At 42.1% G+C, this 18,642-nt stretch overlaps 1 protein-coding gene across 1 annotated transcript; it reads right to left on the reverse strand.

The window, feature by feature from the left end:
• Positions 1-453: 453 nt before the first annotated feature.
• Positions 454-2,819, reverse strand: LOC120110005 (uncharacterized). The gene is made up of 3 exons (XM_088712277.1): positions 2,508-2,819; positions 1,371-2,414; positions 454-1,281 (listed from the first exon to the last, which is right to left on the reverse strand). Exons 1-3 carry the CDS (start codon positions 2,817-2,819, stop codon positions 454-456), a joined length of 2,184 nt encoding a protein of 727 aa, XP_088568403.1.
• Between the last annotated feature and the right edge of the window lie 15,823 nt (positions 2,820-18,642).

Genomic DNA, 18,642 nt, shown 5'->3' on the forward strand with positions numbered 1-18,642 from the left:
AAGACAGAGAGTGGACCTTAGCTCAGCCAAGCCTAAGAGTCGACCTCTTTTCCTACCGAGTCGACATCGGGACAGATCGAGTCGACTCCAATATTTTCGGAGTCGACTCGTTAAGAGTCTCAGATTAGGCAAAGTCGAAGGAAAGCCGGGAAACGGGATTTTAGGTGTCAATATAAATTTTTCCACGCCATATTCAACTATTGTAATTGTCAGAGCTGACGTCGAATGCTATGCCAACTGTTGATTAACTGTGTATCATTACGTGTTTGTAACAATTTTTTAACTGCATTCCGGTTTGAAGTAACTGAATTAAAATCTAACAAAAAATCAACATATACAATTCAGTTTGCACTTCATTAACATCAATACAAGAGTTTTATTCTTAATATGCTGTGACTAACATGAAAATACATTGCAGGTATCTCGATACATTCTTCATAATGTCCATATTCTTTACTTGATGACCTCATTACAAGTCCTTCTATTGTGCCCAACCTTCCCGCATCGTCCACATCTCATTTCACGTACTGACTCCACTTGCGAAGGTCTTCTCTTCTTTTTAGGCCTGCCAGGACGTGTCTTTCTTATAGGGGGTAGAATGTGAATCTCTTCAGAGGCACTTTGGGGTTTCTCCATGTCAGGAATTGGACTGATTGCTTCGGCATATGTTACTCTATACAATTCAGCTTGGAAACAATTGTCGGTGAATTGGTATAGTGATCTGCCGTCCTTCTCGATGCATGCACAAGCATGCTTACATGGCATGCGGAAGATTCGCCACTCGCCACAAGAGCAGCTACACATATGCAGGTCAACTTTGCATGAGTAGTTGGTATCCTTTACATCATATATCATTATGTTGGACGTAAATACAGCTAATCTCCGACCATCTTCCGCATTTTTTTGCAACACTTTCTCCGCATCAGGACAAAGTTGAGATTGAATGCTATATCCTCGATTACGCCGTTGATGCATCATCTGCATTATTTGGATCCTTATATGGTCAACCATCTGAGGCACAGGGAGATGACGAGCCTCCAGGACCCAACTATTAAAAGACTCTGCCACATTCGATGTCATGATGCCCCAGCGTGGACCTGGAAATACAGCATTCGCCCAATGCTCCGGCTTTGCATGTAGGAGAAAGGTGGTAGCACCAGGGGCTTCTGATGTAAGCTTTGCAATTAGCTTTCGGAATACAGTAAGCCTTGGTGTATAGGCAGCAGCATTTAGTAAATCAATGAGCCTCTTTCTCTCAGCTGCACGATAATGGACAAGGACCTGCATTGATAATTAAAATCAAATATACCACATGCTACATTACTTAGATACTTTGTAGTTTAAATTATTCATAATATGACGATGCAAACCTGATTCTTGAAGTTTTCTTTCACATGACGTATACAATATGAGTGGTAAGAATCAGGAAAGTACTTCGGCACGGATTTAATAATGCCCTGATGTCTATCCGTCATAAATGTGAACTGTTGACCACTATACTCAGTACAACTATGAATAGCTTCTTTCAGAAACCGGCAAAACCATTCCCAATTTTCATCACATTCTATATCTACAACACCATAAGCTATAGGAAACATATCATCATTTCCATCTTTGGAAGTGGCTCCAAGCAATACACCTCCATCCTTATGCTTTATAAATGTGCCATCCATAAAAATCAGAGGACGACATCCTTTTATGAAACCCATTAGTGAAGCATGAAAACAAATGAATAGACGTCTGAATCGACCATCAATTGTTTCGTACTCTGCAATGCTGCCGGGGTTGGTCTGACGAATGGCATCGCAATACCAGCGAATCCGTTCATAAGATAGCCGGCTGTTACCATAAAGATCCATCATGGCCACCTCCTTACCACGCCAAGCTTGATGATACGGCAATTCAACACCATATTGTCGTCGAATATCCTTTACAATATCACTCGGCTTATATAACGGCATATCTTGAAGTTGATCTTTAACAATTTTGGAAACCCAACGTTTTGAAGCCTTTGGATGAGACCGCACTTGCAATCCTCCTCCACATGTGTGGTTACAGTGCATTTTTTTAATTGCAAACTTTTCACCATTCCCAAGGCGAGAATCATGAATACGCCATTCGCAACCTTCATAAACACATTCTACAGTAACTCGATCACGATCGTTCTTCACGAAGACAAAATCCCTGCAAATTGCAATGCAATAGTTGCGAATGGTGTCACGTAGAGTTTCCACATTCATGAACTCCTGACCAACACCCTCTATACTATTTTTCCAATCATCCAACGAATTTTTTTGACTTGCTTCCTCTTCAATTGCGGCTCTTGTTTCTTCAACAACTTGACCAAAATTACTTGAGCTACCCTTCGAAAAATTTTTCCCTCTCGAACTGATTTCAGCACAATGCGATGACCACTGTTCATACAATAGGATAAACATTATTTTAGCAAACTTACTAAAATCCGTTGCACAAAACAATATTTAAAAAAGGGAATACCTCTCAATTACCACAGCAGCACCTTCGATCAAGGTTGGAGAATGAGTAACAACCATCTCGATCACCTTGGCATTTAAGTTGACGTGTATTTCATGCATGTTACGAACATCCTTATCGCTCATGAGCGTAACAAGCATTTTAGACTTGTTTGGAATATAAAACTTAACTTCTATCATTGTAGAAGATAAATGTCTCCACCTTTCAACTATTTCCTTAAAAATTTGATCAAGAATTGTGTCTTTTGAGATGGAAATAATCACAGCTTCGCTACCATAAGAACAAATGGCCATAAAAACATAGCTACCAGTGTCTTCCGAAGCCATGACAATGGAAAAAAGAGGAGGCAATGAACAGATAATTCCGAATTGCAAACAGACTTAGGAATATAGTGGAGCAGAGTCTCACTACACAGAGAAAGAGGGACTATCAGCGTTCTCTCAAACAGGGAACCGGTAAAGAGTAAGATGTAGTCTCAATGTTTTTAGGTCAACACAAAGGCTCGACATGCTCTCTCCCTATCCATCTAGCATCCATCCTAATGGGTGCTTGTCTCTTCCCAGACCAAACAATCTCTATTGGCAAAGACAAAACAGAGAAGAACGGAGACAAAATGCATACCCTGTTGCGGCCTATTTTTACACCTTTTTTCCGTCTCAAAATCTTCCTCGAAAGCCATCTTCGGTAAACACCTTCCGTGGGATCACCAGGGGCATCCACGCTTAAGGGCTGCAAGTGGGATTTTTACTTCGGAGCATCTTCGGTAGACAAAAACAGAGTGTTTCCGGTTCCAAAACAGAACGCGGTACCTATTTTTTTCCCGCTTCCGGTAGCCTGGGGGGTACTTAAGTAACCTGAGGGCACTTTGGGTACTATATTTTAAAGCAAACAGTAACTTAGGGACCGACAATTAAAGATCCATGAAGCGGTGGACCGGAAGTTTGTTTTTGGGTCAACCGGAACCTCTTGTTACAGCGGGGTCTTTTGAGGGACGGGAAAGTAATTTCCCGAAAAAAAAAACAATCATTGTTCTGGGTGAAAGATACGTCCTGAACCTGTGTTCACCCATGCATACACAGTACCCCTATTAAATAGGCATGTGAGCCCTTGATGCAGCCACATCAGCAGTGTAAAGTGGTGCACTCACGATGAGCTGATGAAACTTGGATCCGAATTCTCAATACATTAAAAATAGAAAAGAAATATAAGAACAGTCCCTCAAGCATGGAGGAAAAATATTGTGATTCTAAATTTTTATTTTTTTAATTAAATATTATAATTTATTTTATTATTACACTATAGCCCAATCTTCTGTCTAGACATCAGTAATAGAATATTAAATTACAAGTGGTGATTTCAACAGTGGCGTTCGCGACCAGGCGAGACGGATCATTTGATTTTTAGGGACGCGTAGAATAATAATCTTGAGAGAATAATAATCTTGGCAATTTTAAGTCAATATAAATTTCCCAATCCCATATACATTAAGCAACCAAATAAAAATACACGCTATGATTTGTTTAAAATAATAATAGAGAAAAGAGGAGGTGCCGGCATGGAGCAGCTGATGGTTTTGTTGGAAGACCAATGGATTGTCCCTCTGCAAATCTTCCTGCAATCCCTCTCTTTTCTTGATTTTTTGTTTTAGATTCATTTCGTTGAACTTACTTTTTGTGAATTTTGTTCTGATCTTTAATTTTTGGGGCAAAGATCAAGCCTTTTGATGATAGGAGAGAGTGGCTGTACATGGCGTTCATCATATTCTTAGCCATCGTGGAGGTGCTCATCTACATCATCATGGATTGCTTCAACCACCCACCATCGTCCTTCACTCATCCGTTAGAGAGATTATTATCGATCGAAAGAAATATTTTTGGAAAAAATAAATAAAACATAATTTAGATATTTTACGCAAATTGTTACGACAAATAGATGTCGAGTTGCATTACAATGAAAAAAAGCGTTATTATATCCAATTAAAAATTTTAAAAAATTAGCATCAAAATATTGTTCGTTGAAATTTGAAGAAATATCTCTATAATTTTTTTCTTAAAAATATTTTTTATTAAATTGCTGCTATGCTTCTCATCCCTTTCCATCTCGTCCCCCAAGCCTTTTCTTCTACCTTTACGTTCCCATCTCACTAGCTCTCTCTGTTACCCTTCACTCGAATCACCAATTATGACAGAGGAATCCTCCAGTTCTCATCACAGCATGAACCTCACACTCCAACACTGGAAATATTTGAACTTCCTCTAACATATCCCCATAAAAATTAAAAGTACAGAAATAATAAAAATAATAGAGAGATAGAGAGAAAAAAACACATTCTTCTCTATAGAGGGAAAAAAAATATCCGTTCCCTTTCTTCTATGTCAAGGGTCCAAAACAAAGATGTCTTTATTTTTGGAACCACTCTGCTTTGGAGCTTCTTCGATTCTCTTTTTTTTTTTCCTAATGACAGAGAAAGAAGGAAGAGATCATATCCGATGAGTCTCAATGATGAAATAGAATATAATCATCCAGTTGATAGGAAGCCTATTACTGATAATAATTCACAATATTCAGATCTAAATTTCAATTGTTCACAATTCCGATGATCAAGATAAATTTAGCCTAAAACAAGACAAATACGGGATCGTGTCATGTGGTAGTAGGGGTGACATTGTGTTGGGGGTAGAGGTGATCAAAACCCGGGTTGAGCCGGGCTCGGGCCGGGCTCCACAGCAGAAATTAGGCCCGATGGCTATGCCCAGACCCGGCCCGGCCCGACTGTCGGGCTTAAATTTTTGTCCAGGCCCGACCCGACCTTATAAATCTGGTCCCAGGCCCGACCCGACAGGCCCGACCGGATAGGCCCGACCCGACAGGCCCGACCCGACCTCCCTCCCTCTCTCCCGCTCCCCCCCCCCCACCTCTCCCTCTCCGAGTTCCGACTCGGAACTTCCGAGCTCTCCCGCTCCCCTCCCCCCACCTCTCCCTCTCCGAGTCGGGCTCTCGGCGAAGGAAGGGGGGGCGGCTCTCGGCGAGGGAAGGGGGGGCGGCGGCTCTCGGCGAAGGAAGGGGGGGCGCCGGCTCTCAGCGAAGGGAAGGGGGGGCGGCGGCTCTCGGCGAAGGAAGGGGGGGCGCCGGCTCTCAGCGAAGGAAGGGGGGCGGCGGCTCTCAGCGAAGGGAAGGGGGGGCGGCGGCTCTCGGCGAAGGAAGGGGGGGCGCCGGCTCTCAGCGAAGGAAGGGGGGCGGCGGCTCTCAGCCAGGGAAGGGGGGGCGGCGGCTCTCAGCGACGGGAAGGGGGGGCGGCGGCTCTCAGCGAAGGGAAGGGGGGGCGGCGGCTCTCGGCGAAGGAAGGGGGGCGGCGGCTCTCAGCGAAGGGAAGGGGGGGCGGCGGCTCTCGGCGAAGGAAGGGGGGGCGCCGGCTCTCAGCGAAGGAAGGGGGGGCGCCGGCTCTCAGCGAAGGAAGGGGGGCGGCGGCGGCTCTCAGCGACGGAAAGGGGGGGGGGTTTGGGGGAGGGGGGGGGTTGGGTGGGGGGGTTGGTCGCGGCGGCTCTCAGCGAGGGGAGGGGAGGGTTTAGGATTTAGTTTTAGTTTTAGGGTTTATTTTTTTAAAAAAAATATTATCAGTATTTTATAGTCGGGCCGGGCCGAATCGGGCTTTTTTTTTAAGTGTCCAGGCCCGGCCCGATTTTTTTGGTCGGGCCGCTTTTCCTGCCCAGGCCCGACCAACGGGCCCTTTTTCAATGCCCAAGCCCGAAAAATTTCGGGCCGGGCCGGGCGGGCTGGGCGGGCCAGAAGGCCCGTGATCACCTCTAGTTGGGGGACGTGTCTAGTGGGTTCGATTTGTTCCAACGATAGATGGTGATGACGACGGGTGGCTGGGCTCATTGTTACGGGTGCCTGGGAGGGGAAGTGGAGTCGTCTCCCTGCTCCAGTGAGATCCCAAGATCAGAGGAAGTACTGGAGATGAAGCGCATAAATGGGAAAAAACCAAATAAACATGGGAACCGGCTTCAGCCGGTTTTCGCCATGTTGCCCTCGCTTCTCAGTAATACTGGATAAATTATAAAATTTGTTTCATATATATACATATATTCTCAGCATGACCTGGTCCCATCAATGGAAATTATTCATTGGCCCTACTAACTTATAATCTAAAAAACTGGTTTCGACATTGAACCACCAATGATTAAAATAGGAGTAATTGGATCCGAACCATTGATGGTTAAGAATAGTGGTATTTGACACTTTGTTCATTCTGACCTATGCCACTAGGTTACGTGGTTATAGTCTAAACTTCAAAAGAGATATATGTATTATTCGAAAATTGATTTATTTTTGGTCAATATCTCACTCTTTAACTAATTATTTATCTTACATGCTTAGACCTTAGATTTGAGTATTATGTTGCTTATTGGGATAATGTAGCTCATTATCTTTTCTTTTTCTATTTTTCAGATCCAGATTCATGATTTCTTAGGACTTGGAGAAGTGCACTAGATCTTTGAAGATATTTTTTTTTTTTTTTTGGAGTTCTAGTTAGATTATTTAGACTAGTTAGAATATTTTATTTGATTTGAATAAATAATTAAGTATATGCTGACTTATATCACTTTGGAACAATTGATTGTAAGAATTATTTTTTTAAAAATGATTGTTTTGATTTGATCTGTAGCCTTGCATGCTTGTATGGTCTGACATGGAGGTATACGGCATCTGTTATACTTTAAGTTCGAGGCGTGACAGATTTAGTGGTATCATAGCATAGATTTAAGATCGCCGGAGATCATGATTGAAATAGTCATATTGGAGCTTAGCTTTTTGAATACTTAGGGTTCGCTGAAAGTTTAAGAGTTGGGTAGAAATTAGATAATGAGACAAATATTTTTCTTTGCTTTTATTATTAATAAATTTGTGCTATTTTCTCTTAATTTTATTTGTGATGCTTATTTTATTTTCATTGAAATCATAATACCACCTAACTGTGCTTGTAGCTAACGTGTGAATAAACTATTTTAAGAATTTTCTTGGTAGAACAATTTGTATTTCAGGTTATGATTAATTAGATTTTAACTAAAATTAAATGAAGGAGTATTAGCCATGGAACATTATTGCGCAATATAATTATTTGTTTATTAATTTGGAAGCTCAATTTGATATGGGGGGTATACTATAATATTACTTCTAGCTTGAAGTTAATTATTTTGGTGGTATGTTAGGGTTCGTTCATAAGAAGTCGTTTGATGTTTGAACTAGAAAAGATTATATGATATTCATTAAATATTCTTCAAGGTTGAAATCTGTATATAGATCATATATGAATTAAACTGTTATGTACAAGAAAAATATATTTGGGGATGAGACTCAAGAGTTCTTCCTTGGCTCTATCTAAAATTTGAAATTTTAGATATTTTCAGTTTGCAATGAAGATTGGTATTTTGATTAGAGGTCAATTACTAAATCTTGAGAATTTTAGCAATTTAAATTAAAGTGTGTAGAGGAAACATAGTGGTTTGAATAATTTTTAGGCTGGTTAGAAATAGTATCTCTTTAATTTGAAAAAGTTTTTGATGGTTTTTCTTATTAAGGAGAATTTCATTGTCAAAGAAAAGGAATGTGTTTCTGATTCTTGACTGAGGCCCTGTTTGACAGAGCTGTTGGCAATAGAGCTTTTCGAAGTAGAGCTTTTCGAAGTAAAGCTTTTATAAAAAGCTATTTGCTATTTGGTAACTACATTTCTAAAGTGTTGTGAAACTTTAACATGTGTTTGGTAAACAAACTAAATTATAAAGGGACATTTTGTGTAATTCTTATATTTTGTTACAGGTATTTTGGTTTAAAAAAAGAAAAATATTATAACTCAAAATAGCTTTCCGACGGGACCTAAAAGTGTTTTTTCGGAAAATGCTATTTTTAGCTTTCTGGCAAAGCTAAAACAGCTTTCCGAAATTTTTACCAAACACTTCTATTTCATCTAAATGTGCTTTTGGAGGGCTAGAAAGTGCTTTTTGGCCCTCCAAAAGCTCTACTAAGCGGGGCATGAGTGGTATTTGGATGCTCTCTGGGGTGACGGTGGAGTCTCTAGAGGCTGCGATGGCCACCTAGGCATGAAACAATGGTTGTGGGGGATGTCAATGGCAAAAGAGAGGGGCATATCCTCTTCGATACCATGGTTCCAAGCAATTCAATTATGCTATATATATTACATGCTTCATAGATTTATTTAGAGATGATGTTATGGTAATTATTAGATGGCTTTCTGGTTCCCATTCTGCTAAACATAGATTTCATCCTCTTTTACAGGTTGTTGGAGACTTGCAGTCACGACAACAAATCTCGCATATACATAGAAAAGCAAACAGTGCTGCCAATTGGATGGCATCATCTGTGAAGAACCATATAGGATCAACTCTATGGGCATCCTTGACTAATCTTTCTATCTAATTTTATAATATTTTATTTTTCAAATTCCATGGATGTATCCCTTCTTGTTAAATTTAAATCATCCGATTTATTATAAAATATATATATATATATATATATATATATATATATATATATATATATATATATATTATCTTTAACTCAAGGGACCCATGAGGCAAGGAAGGTTAGAAGACCTTTTTTTCTTTTTGACTAGAAACGGAGAAGCGTATTTGAAGAAATTTTAGTACTTAACTTGACCAGTCTTTTATTGAAGTTAGATTAACAGAGAATCTGATTTTTTTTTTCAAGTATAGTTTGGGAATGACGTAGAAAAATAGAGGATTACTTGTTCCTACTACGGAAGGTCAGACACACATGAAGTCCAAAGTTAACTCGCATGCACTTCCCTGCTCATACTTCACTGTCTTGCAAACAAGTCCCCAAGTCAAACCATACTTCACTGCTGATAACTAATCCCCGAATATAGGTTGGTGAGTAACACTCTCTCCAAACATATGATAGTTTTCATTAACTTAGACATTTATGCGCACATTCTTAAACAAATTAAAGGGCTACAGAACCTAGCCTCTTCTAGGGTAACTTATCAAAAAAAAAAAAAGGTCCTCTAGGGCTCATACTTAATCTAACAATCTTCAGGTCTATTTGTCAAGTAACATTCAAATTCAAGTGCTGAACTAAAGAAACAGATGAAATAAAAGTCCAATCAAATTACATATAACAGGATTAACTATCATACCATTGATATATAATAGAAGGATTTACAGGTTGAGGGATCATAATGGCTGGCTTTGTACATCCAATAGTGCCTTCTTTCATGCCCGGCCAGCTCCCAAGCAATCAAAATAAATCCCGTTACCCTAGAAACAGAATGATATGAAGTAATTTACCAGAAAAACACAAAAGTATTCCATCATCTAAGTAATTTTTAGAAAGAAAAGAATAGACCCACCATATCTACATGTGGGCGGACAGGCAAACTTCTGGATAAAAAAAAAAAAAACTTGTAGTATTCCCGGCCCAAGCTACGTGCTCGTTCACCCAAGACTCCAAGAACGCCGAGTCCTATGATACGTTCTCAGATTCCCTATTATTGGGCTTGTCCGAAGGCCTAGAGCCCGATTCCGGAAGCTTAATCCGAATTATCTTACCACTTTCGGATTTCCGCTCAATCCATTTACCGCGCTTCTCGGCAGAACGGTCAGGAGCGGCCTGCGACGGTTCACCCGGCCCGATCCGAGAACCTGCCGGACCACCGATGCCAACCGGATCATCTGAACCTCCACGGCCTCGTTGGGACTGTAGAGCTTGGGCATTCTTGGGTTTCTTGGAAGACCCTGAAGCTGATCCGGGAGCTTTGCGGCCCGGTCCATCATCCGGTTCGATTAGCCTATTCGGCTGCGACGGACCACTTCGCCCGGACTGGGAACCCAGCGGCCCACCGATGCCAGCCCTAAGACACGCTCTGTAGTCGTCATTGACGATCTCCTGCTTCAAGGAATCCTCCAGAACGTTGTCCGCCATCTGATCGTTAACAAGAGAGGAAGCTGAATACACCTTTAGAAAGAGAGTACAAGAAATAACGAGAGAGAGAGAGAGAGAGACCTCTTCGTGGTGTAGAAAGGGTGGATAGCTTTCTGTTTGTTGATCGCCATGAGAAGAGTAGCTGGGTTGGGCCCCCAGTGAACGAACGTCGAATCCTGGCGGAATCTTTGATCTAGCCTTCAAAGAACCGCCATGGCCATCAGTACCGCTGGGCTTCGCTCTTGTGGGTGAATGGAAGTTATAACCTGGCGGAACTTTAACTCTAACCTTCAAAGAATTTCGTTGGCGATCGGCACAAATATCTTTCAGTGATCGAAACTTCACTGGAGCTTCTGGATTTCTTGGGCTACCATCTTCTCCGGAGGAAAGCCTTTCTTGAAGGGAAGGATCAGCGCGCCTTGGCGAGTTAGGTGAGGATGGGGTGGGCTGACCGGCCGAAGGGTCCGTGGGAGATGCACTGGCGCCCGGAAATCTTGAAGGGGAAGCAGAGTCTTCCTTCTCCATCAGTGCTCGGGCTAAGCTTTCTTGTATGGGGATTCTTCAAGAGAAACAGAAAGAAAGGAGGACCAAGAAGAAGGACGCAGAGGGAGAGAGAGAATAGGAGGCAATCCGAGGTCTATATATATGGGAAGTACGTAACGTACCTTACACCTAGTTATTCCAGACTTTTGGTTTTGTTCAGAAACTGCTATCGTTCTTGAAATGATGAGGGATCGATCCTTTGTCATACCACTGGCCGTTAGTTTATAACTGTCAATTTAGCCCGAGCATATTACGATGACAGCTTTCTTTTTGGCAGTTTTGCGTCGCAGCAGGAGGAATTCACACCATTACCTGATTACCTCTGGCTATCGTGCAATAGTTTCCTAAAAAATATTATCAATTTGAATTACTAGTTGATTGTTTTTATTTCTATTGCTTGATGTTTGATATCCAGAAATCTTAACAGATGGTTCTAAAGTATGAAAATATGGAAACTCGTACCCTCTTACTTTGTTAGATGTCTCATCTGTATCTTTAATTATCCAAACACGATTCAATACGAGGCGTTCAGCACTGAATTATAATGACCGGCGCACTACGACAAAATAGGGTTTTGCCGACTGTTCTCTGCCGACGCTAACAGAAAGCGTCGGAAAATTTTGAAACAGCGCCAAAATATTACGACGCTTTTGAATAGCGTCAGGTGAAATTGAAATAAGACAACGCTTCAAAGTGTCGTCGGAGGAAAAAAAAAAAGGCCAACAAAATGTGCGGATCCCCTGCCTTTTTCCCCGATCCCCTGCCTTCCCCCCCCCCCCCCTCCTCCCCTCTCTCTCTCTCTCGTGTAGAGAAAAAAAGGGTTAGGGCAACAAACCCTAACCCTCCCCAGCCGCCATCATTCCCCCCTCCTTCCTCCCCGATCATCTCCCCCCAAACCCCCCATCGAGCTTCGGATCCCCCTCCCCCTCCGAGCTTCGAGGACGACCCCGCGTCGTCGAGAAACGTGTTCTACCCCTCCGAGCTGAGGATACGGTGGTGGCGGTGGGCAGGATGTGGTTCGACGAGAACATACCCTTGGAGGAGGTGTTTGATAATCTGAGATGCATGCGGGATGGGGATGTGTTCTTTCCCTCACCACCTCTACTGATATAGATTTGTGAGACAACCCTCTTGTATGTGCTTTTTGTTTTTTAATCTAGCTGTTAATTTTTTTTTTTTTTGAATTTGTTTGTGGTTGCAGGAGAGCAAGTTTCTGAAATTCTTGGGGTTCATGTGGAATCCGTTGTCGTGGGTGATGGAGGCGGCAGCCATCATGGGCATCGCCCTCGCGAACGGAGGGGTGAGACCTGGAAACGCCATAATCTGATTGTTTTCTCTGGTGCATTTCTTTTTCTTTTTTAGTTTTTTTTCCGTGACGAACCCATATGGGTTCTTGATTCTGTTCAACAGGGGAAGCCCCCAGACTGGCAGAATTTGGTGGGGATTATTACCCTGCTTTTGATCAACTCGACGATCAGCTTCATCGAGGAGAACAACGCTGGAAACGCCGCGGCAGCCCAGGTTACTGTGCTCTCCATTCCACAAGAATTCTATTCTATCTTCTTTTTAACACATGCATCTTGTTCATTGCACTTCTTGTTATCCCTTTTTTTTTAACTTCGAAAAGCATGAAATGCAAGAATTTTGACAATTTTTAAGCTATCTAAAGCTCGGAAATTATCTTTGTTAGAGAACTTTAACACTCATATGTCTAAAATGAAAGGTGTTTTTAATTTTCTTGATCAGGAAGCTTGCTAATAACTACACTGGTCTTCAAGGCTTCCTTGTATTCAATGCTATTGGTGGAGGCACTGGCTCAAGCATGGGCTCTCTTCTCCTTGAGCGTCTGTCCGTCTCCACCTCTTTGAGTGTTCTGTCCACCCGCTCCCTCCTCGAGCACACTGATGTTGCTGTGCTTCTTGACCATGAAGCCATCTATGACATCTGCAGGCGCTCCCTGGACATCGAAAGCCATCTATGACACTGATGAGGTTGCCATGAAGCTCTGGCGCCCACCTTGAAGCTCCTCCTGGTCACCATCGGGGACATTGGGGTCCCCGATGGAAAACAATTTTTTTTAAAAAAATAAAGGTTTTTAGCGTGCTTAAAGTGTCGCTAAAAACAAACCTTTTACAACGCTTTTATTAAGCGTCAGAAAAAACTTTTTCCACTCAGGTATCGCCGACGCTTCGACGACGCTTTGCATAGCGTCGGACGGGTCTTTACCGACACGTTAGTGTCGGTAAAGAATATAAAAAGCGCCGGAAAAGATCACTTTTTTTGTAGTGGCGGGTCCCCATGAACCCCCAATTTCCTCCTACATCTCAGGGGAACGTTATATGGGAAAGGATCTCACTAATATTTATGCGTCAGTCTAAAGAACACAGAGGCCATTTATGTATAGCATTACATCAAGACACAGAGAAACGCGCATACTTTGGTTCTTTGTTTTGCAGAAGATGCCTTATGACTCCTTCGATTTTTATCTGCGGAAGATCTCATATAACTTTATACGGTGCTCAGCACCACAAACGACATGAACTAAAACAGGAACCCATGAAGCAAGGCAATGAATTAATTCAGCAAAATCGGTTTATTGATGGAAAAATAAGATGGCGTGAACAATGAACATGATTGACCAAACTTAAATCAACTTCCTAACACTAGGGCATCCTGATCCTGAACCTTGATCTTTTTGCATTTTCTTCAGAAATGAAAAAGATCATTTATTATTGTTCATGATGCTATAATCCGAAAGAAAGGGCATCCTTGCGATCCATATCGAACATTCCCTGGTGGAATGAGGGCCCAATGGGGGCTGCTATGCGGGTGGGGATCTGCCCCTCCCCCTCCCCTCTTATTTTTCACCCGAAAAAAAAAAGGAAGGGCATCTTACTAATTGGGAACAAAAGAAAAACCCAAATAGTTAATTGACTCTTACCAACTCTCTGCAATTAATTTCAATCAGAGAAAAGAGAGGAAATAGTAGAAATATGGAATCAATATAACAGGGATCCGTAGCAACACTTCTGATATTATCCTGGTGATACTATCAAGTTGCCAAGCTAAACATGATGTAGGACAACATTATGTAATATCTAGATCTTTCCTTCCTCCAACCTTACATTAAAATAAATAAAAAAAAAGTAGTATATTGATAGGTCCCAACCCGAAAAGATGTAGTCGATGGGAAGGAAGAGAAATATCATTCACTGGCTCTACTTCGAGTGAGAGCAACCCAGTTCCACTAAACCAAAAGAAGCAAACTTTTCTACGCGTGTGTTCCCTTCCCCAACACCTCCATTTATTTCCTCTGCCTGACCCCTTGATAATTGACGATCGAAAGAAGGGGTTGTCCCTTCGGCGAACTGTTTCCCACGTTCTCTCATCGAAGCCATGCACACGGTTTCATCTCTTCCCCTTTCTCTGTCTTCGGAACGAAACCACCAGCAAAACGAGTCTTCTCCTGCTCCCAGCTCCCTCGCAGCCGGCTCTGCTCCTCGCTCCAACGGCAACGGTTCCATCGTGATGGTTGTCGTGCATGGGACGTGGCCCATGCACACCAAGTAGCGTAGGTTGGGCTTCTGGGTACGTTGGGGTCAGATGCAGCACCCATCATATATGATGTGAAAGATGTAGATATGATTTTTATTTCTCCTGTTTTCTATCGATTTTCGAAAAAAAAAATTTCTTGACACATGGCGGACCTTCATATATGCTTGCATTCCTTGGACTCGCTTTGGGGAGTTAGATTCTAAATTCCAATACGCCACCTTTTCCAGCTCCTAAGCCATGGTATCACCACTGGCCCCCGATCCGATCAATCTTAGGTCTGCAAATCGTCTTAATTAGATCCCAACTTTCAATTCTTTACATTGGGCTTCAGCAGTGGTTGGCTCCATCGTGGGAGGTGTAGGCCAGGATGGAATAAGAATATCGGATGACTGCGTTTCTCGAGCAACTGAAATCACGAGATCGGGCCTCCACCGGACCAGATGACGAAGAGAAGAGCCGCTGAACTGGGCCTTCACTGGCTCAGTGTCTAACCCTGCTGGAACTTTAAGCCTAACCTTCAACGAGCCACCATGACGTACGATCAGCACCTCCGGGCTCCGCTCCTGTGGCAGTTGAAGCATAAAGGTCGTTCATGGACCGAGAATTCCCCAGAGATTGTGAACTCTAGCTTCATCTCCTCCTTCCGGGACGTTGCACCCGGGGCCGGAGGGAAGCCATTCTCGAAGGGAAGGAGCAGTGCCGCTCTGAGTGTGGGGTGAGGATGCGCAAAGCTGATCGGCCGAGTGGGAGGCACTGGCCAGCAAACTTGGAAGGGAAGGAGAACTACATGGGTGTCGCAGACTTTCTTTTCCAGTTGGGCTGCTCGTCTTTCTTCAAGGAACTTGGAACTGTATGAAGGGAATAGCCGGAGGAAATTGGGGAATCGTGCCGAGAATCCGGAAAGTACTTATGAGCCTAGTTTGGTAGCCGTTGAATCTATAATACCATCCTCGCCGTCCTCTATGCGCTCGTTTGATTCGCAGAAAAAGAGAGAGAAAAAGTGTGGTCAACCAAAAAAGTAATAATATGCCTCTTATTTGATTGAAGTTTTCAAAGGAGAAACATGAGAAAGTTGTATTTCCATGAGAATATGATTCCCACATTTTATGGAAAAGCTACTTTCTCATTAGGCGGGAATCACTTTATTTTTATTTTTTTCCAAAAAAAACCTTCAGCATTAAAGAGGTATTAAAGACCTAATTTTTATAAAGGGCATAATAGAAATTATACATAACTTTTTCAGGAAAGTGGATGGCCAACCAAACATAAGCACTTTGGAAATTTGTCACTTTCCCATGGTCAACCAAATATGCCAAAAGTACTTTCCTAGACATTCTCTTCCTAGAAATTTGTTTCCTAAGAATCATATTCATAAGAGGGAAAATGCTTTCCGCGAACCAAACGAGCCCTATGAGTTGGCTGGACAATTCTTGCTCCTTGACATACGGAGGTTGTGGCTCCTTCAGAGCCACTCGGAAGGATAACATAGCTGCTGACTGGATGGCCTTCTATGCGGCGCATCACTCAGAAGTTTCTTTTGGATGAACTAGGCAGATATTCTCTACTCACTTAACTCGTTTCTTTTTTCTGATTTGCTTGGCTATACTTATATACGTTTAGTGTAAAGAACCGGTGTACTAAAAAAAAAAACAAGAAGAAAGAAACTGGTTGGATCTTCCGTGCGAACTCACCATCGGATCATCCACTGGGCGCTTTCAGATATGTGCAGGCGGAGAAATCACAGAGTTCATATCGCTTTGAGAGCTGTGAGGGGGGTGATGCAATGGTGGATTCACCGGAAGGGAGGTGAATCCTTGAAACTTTTGTCTTGGGCCCTATACGCACAAGTGAGGTCCAAACGTACTGGACCTCATATTGCAAATGTTTCAGATGGGCCGAGCCCAGGCTAAAAGGCGACCTATCTGCTGGTGAAGAATGATAGGATGAAGAACGAACGAATCGCCCGCGGAGTACGAAGAATACTGATGAATGAACTTGTAATTTACCAACGGAAGAGTTTTGAATTTTATTTTCGAGGAAAAAGAATTACGCATTTTCCGAGAAATCTAATAAATATATAAATATATATAAAAGATAGAGTGTATAGAAACATCTTTTGGACCTACAGCGTTCGTACAATTATAATCATGAATTTCTATTTTCTGCTAATAGAAATAAAAAATGTTTCTAATAGAAATAAAAAGTGTTGGGGCCGGCTTATGTTCCCCACCCCCACCCCCCCCCCCCCCCACACACACATGAATATTTATATTAAACCAAAAAAATTAAATAATATTTTCTAATTGGCTAATTTGGTCGAAATTTTAGATTGCTATAAAAGATATTGTTACTGGAAATTAGATCCGGAGGCGACCGCAGACCGAGGAAGAGGAGCTCCGGCTGGTGGTGCGGCAGCGGATGGCTGTCTCCGGCGGACCTGCAAGAACCAGTGGCCGGAGGTTCCGGCGCCGGCCCTCCGATGCCTAAGTCAGAGCGAATCTTTAATGAAGAGAAATAGTGGAGAAGTAATCGAGAAAAATAATAGCTGAAGACGAAGGAAAAAAGTTTTCCTTGCCTCGAGTTCTCCCCCTTTTTTATAGGAGGGGGTGTAGGGGTTACCTGTGATTAGCGCTCTGTGGTCGGGCGCTCGGAGAATATGTTTGCTGTCGTCACATTTGTCATCAAGTGCCGGCAATTTGACCATATGCTTTGAGTGATCCATTTTTCCCCCAACAGGTATCAAAGCAGATTTAGTCTATAACCCACATAGATTAGGGATACTATAGAACGATTTTAATTGAGAGCTAACTATAGATCGATCGTGTGCTTGCATGTATTTAGTTTCACATCAAAGTTTTGAATAACTAATAACAAAAAAAATGTATTGGTTGCCGGTCATTTGAGAGCTTTTTTTAATCTTTTTTAAAAAAAGGTGGGTGAACCAACATTGTATATGTATTTTTTTTCTTTAGATAAGACCGCCACAAACGAGGCAATTGTGACGAACAGCATGCTCTCATGGCACTAATCAAACCACTAAATAAAAAATACATAAAACTTTTTAAAGGAAAGATCCAATTTGATTTTTGTCCCACTAACTACACCAAACAATAAAATAAAGCCCTGCACTTAGTTCATGACCCAAAAAGCTAGTATGTAAGCTTGTTTTATAATTGCATTTCTTTTGCAAAGATTTCTTAGTTTACACTAACTAGATCGTCAATATCCACTGGGCTTAAAGTTAGCCCCTCAGCTCAAAACAATGCAAAGAGGTCCACTTCCGGACAAGTGCGGGGTGGGGAAGTGGTACATGCAACCATGAACCACCCCACCAACTTTGTGTTTCCTTGGGATCACGTTTTTGATTCCAAAGCATGGGATTGGATTAGATACGGCACGGTATTTAATAGTCATATCTACGTGTACAAACTAATATTCCCCATGGATGGAAACTCGATGACGGTGGCTGTCGTCAACCTTATCATTCATCAGCATGAACCGGCTATGCAACATGAGGTGAGAATTGACGGCCAGTGTGCAAGGCATCCCTGCAAGGTTGCAAATTAGAGTATTAGACTGTTATAGCATGTCGAAGTTCTCATATTAGAACTATATAAAATATCAATTTGAAAAAAAAAACATCCACTATTCTTTTTTTTTCCAGTGTCATTGCTAAAGACACCAGCAGGTCCAGCTCTCTGCAGGCCTTTTGCCTAGTCGCGTCCAATTTTAATTAGGTTTGACTTATGGATCCGACTAAATTCCTTGCACCAGGAGCTTTGTTTCGATGGAAGCATTAAAATTGAAAAAATAAGAATAACAATGTCACAATCCAGAAGCTCACCTAACGAGACTAGTTGGAAGATGATATTTGGATTTTTTGGTTCTATACAAGTACCTAAGATCAACCCAATGAATAACTGATGTGAGACTAAACACATGCATTCACAGGTTCTCACACTCTTTTCATTAAAGCCCTAATATCCTAGCTAGTTTAAGGATCCAAATCCATTCAAATCTAATTATAAGCACCATAATCGGTCCGTGGTCAGTCTCCATAAATTTGTATTGCAGTGTTCTTCAATTCATATA

This window comes from Phoenix dactylifera, chromosome 1, assembly GCF_051530095.1.
Source record: "Phoenix dactylifera cultivar Ajwa chromosome 1, Ajwa_hap1_PhDact_Kaust_v1.1, whole genome shotgun sequence".
NCBI classification, from domain to species: Eukaryota; Viridiplantae; Streptophyta; class Magnoliopsida; order Arecales; family Arecaceae; genus Phoenix; species Phoenix dactylifera.